Source organism: Chlorella variabilis (genome assembly GCF_000147415.1).
Source record: "Chlorella variabilis unplaced genomic scaffold CHLNCscaffold_27, whole genome shotgun sequence".
NCBI classification, from domain to species: domain Eukaryota; kingdom Viridiplantae; phylum Chlorophyta; class Trebouxiophyceae; order Chlorellales; family Chlorellaceae; genus Chlorella; species Chlorella variabilis.
In genome coordinates this window covers 570,133-572,680 of record NW_005435061.1, presented here as the reverse complement: position 1 = coordinate 572,680, position 2,548 = coordinate 570,133, and the positions used below count along the sequence as shown (strand labels likewise).

General features: G+C 60.1%; 1 protein-coding gene across 1 annotated transcript; it reads right to left on the bottom strand.

Annotated features, from left to right (window-relative positions):
* Window positions 1–43: 43 nt before the first annotated feature.
* CHLNCDRAFT_59173 (expressed protein) lies at window positions 44–1,720 on the bottom strand (the record flags this gene model as incomplete). Its single annotated transcript, XM_005843739.1, has 4 exons — window positions 1,528–1,720; window positions 566–888; window positions 182–435; window positions 44–75 (listed from the first exon to the last, which is right to left on the bottom strand). Coding segments are annotated over exons 1-4 (738 nt in total), but the record flags the coding sequence as incomplete, so codon positions are not given.
* Between the last annotated feature and the right edge of the window lie 828 nt (window positions 1,721–2,548).

Below are 2,548 nucleotides of genomic sequence, written 5' to 3'. Positions count from 1 at the left end.
CTTGCCGCCACGCTCGACATCGCTGCCACTGCTTGCCTCGCCTGCGGCGGCACCCGTTTGCGTGCGCGCGCCCGCCTGTACAGCCATGGTTGGCACGCTGTGGGTGAGGCTCCTCAACGTAGCAGCAGTAGCAGCGGGGATATGCCCCACCAGATTTAGAACGCCTGACCAGCCAGCGCACCTGCTTTGTTGCCCCGGGTTCCCCGCCGCCGCCAGCCGTGGCTTCAGCTGCCGCTGTGCGCATGGTAATAGTCGCCGCTGCTGTTTGGGCCATACGATGCGGTGAAGTGACCTCCGGCTGACCCTCATCCCCGCCAGCATCACGCTCAGGGGAGCCAGGCTCCTCAACTGGATCTGTCACCCCGGTTGCCGTGCGCTGCAAGGTGGATGTCGCGCCCATCTTGTTACCAAACTTGAACGCGGTGTTTGCCAAGCCTGCAGCAGGCAGCCGAGGAACTGATGAAGGGAGGCAGAGCAGGCAGGCAGGCAGGCAGGCAAGGCAGGCAGAGCCTGCAGGACCAAGGCATGGAGAGACTGGCTGGCTGAGCGTGGCCACCAGGCGCACCTGGCGGGGCGTCGAGCTTGCAGCCCGTGACAGCATTCATCATCATCTCAACATGCTTCCCCCCCACGACTTCGGCAGCTGTACAAAACTCCAGAACTCGCAAAAGGAACTGCAAGTTCTCCGCCGTCGCCCCCTCCGCAATGTCGGCAACCATGCGTGGCGTCACCCGCCGCCCGCCGGCGGATGCCACTATCTCCACCAAGAGAGCCTTCAGCAGTGGGCCCATGCCGGCAAGATTGTGCGTTCTAGCCCATCCATTGCTGTTGGAGTATGCAGACTGTAACAGCAGAACGCCCCGCAGGTCAGGATGCGCCTTGGTGACTCTAGGTAAAGGTAAAGGTAAAGGTGGGGAAGAGCCTCCACAAGCTTCACTTCCCGGTTTTAACGTCTAGCTTTAGACCATTATTTGATCTGCCCGACGCGCCAAGTGCAGTACCCCCCACTAGTAGTGAATGGGTCCCGGGGAGGCCTGTGCCGAAGCCTTGGCGATTCTATTAGGCGTTCCCGAAGGAATTGGCTTGGATTGGCGCTGAGCCGGTCAGCTATGCCGCGTTTGTCCTCACAAAGTTTCGACATGGGAGGAATCGAACCTGTGCCCTCTCGGAGGGTTTAGACACTAGCTCCAGCGCCTTAAAGGTGGGGAAGAGCCTCCACAAGCTTCACTTCCCGGTTTTAACGTCTAGCTTTAGACCATTATTTGATCTGCCCGACGCGCCAAGTGCAGTACCCCCCACTAGTAGTGAATGGGTCCCGGGGAGGCCTGTGCCGAAGCCTTGGCGATTCTATTAGGCGTTCCCGAAGGAATTGGCTTGGATTGGCGCTGAGCCGGTCAGCTATGCCGCGTTTGTCCTCACAAAGTTTCGACATGGGAGGAATCGAACCTGTGCCCTCTCGGAGGGTTTAGACACTAGCTCCAGCGCCTTCAAAGAAGGCCTTTCTTAGCCGCGGCCTAAAGAGTGACTCTGTCCCAGTTTTGCAGTAGAGCTGTAACATGCTTGTGTTGGGACTTGCTGGTGCCGCCTTTCAGGCGTTTGGCAGACACGCCGAGACTGCTGCCTTTGCCACCAGAGTTGGTCGCTTCGTCGCGGCCCATAGACCCCGCTAGAATGGCATTTGGGCTACCCGGAGTCGATCACGACAAACGAGAGGGAAAATGGTGGAGGTTTGAGGGAGATGAAGCCTGAAATGCATGATGGGTGGGGGATGCATGACCCCCGCCAGGAGGGGACCGGTGATCGGGAGGCCTACCTGGGGTGGAGGCTGTCGCGGCCACCCTGAAGCATTGGCTCTCCGAGGGCCCCGGCACGATCAGTCCAGCAGGGAAACGACATGTGGCCTGATCTCAGCCATGTCTGCATCGTTTTTCGCGTTTTAAGCTTCCTCTCCCACCTTATAGCATACGGAGAGTTGTTTGAGAGCAACAGCAGGCCCTGCGCCGGCCGGCTCGCGCCATCTCTTTCGCGGCATGGCGGCAGCCGCGGCCTTTTGGCAATGCAAGCGTGCCCACATGTTCATTAGCAGTGTAGACGACTCTGGCAGGGCGGCGCCGCGCTGCAACGGCTGCTGGCACAGGTCAGCAGCCTGCCATGTGCCGCTGCAGGGGCGGGGCGTCACACATGGCAGCGGTGCAATGGCTATGGGTGGGTGGCACGGAGACTTGTGGAAGGGCATCAGCAGCGCTTCAATGTGTTTATGAAGCGTAATAGAAGGCAAGAGGAGGCCCAGTGTGCATTCCATTCGGGGAAATGTGTGTGGAATGACGCGGCACTTTGGGGGGCGACGGCGCAGCGGCGCTCATGGCAGGCAGCCTCTACCAGGGCAGGTTGAGCGCCCTCTCTTGCTTCCAGGAGGTACCAAAGTTACTAATAATGGCAGTGAGGGGTCTGTGGGGAGGTAATCCCCAGGGAAACCAATGACACACTCCATGGCATGCGCCGCGAGTGCCCACACACGCCTCCCCGCCCGTGGGCGGCAATGAGCACC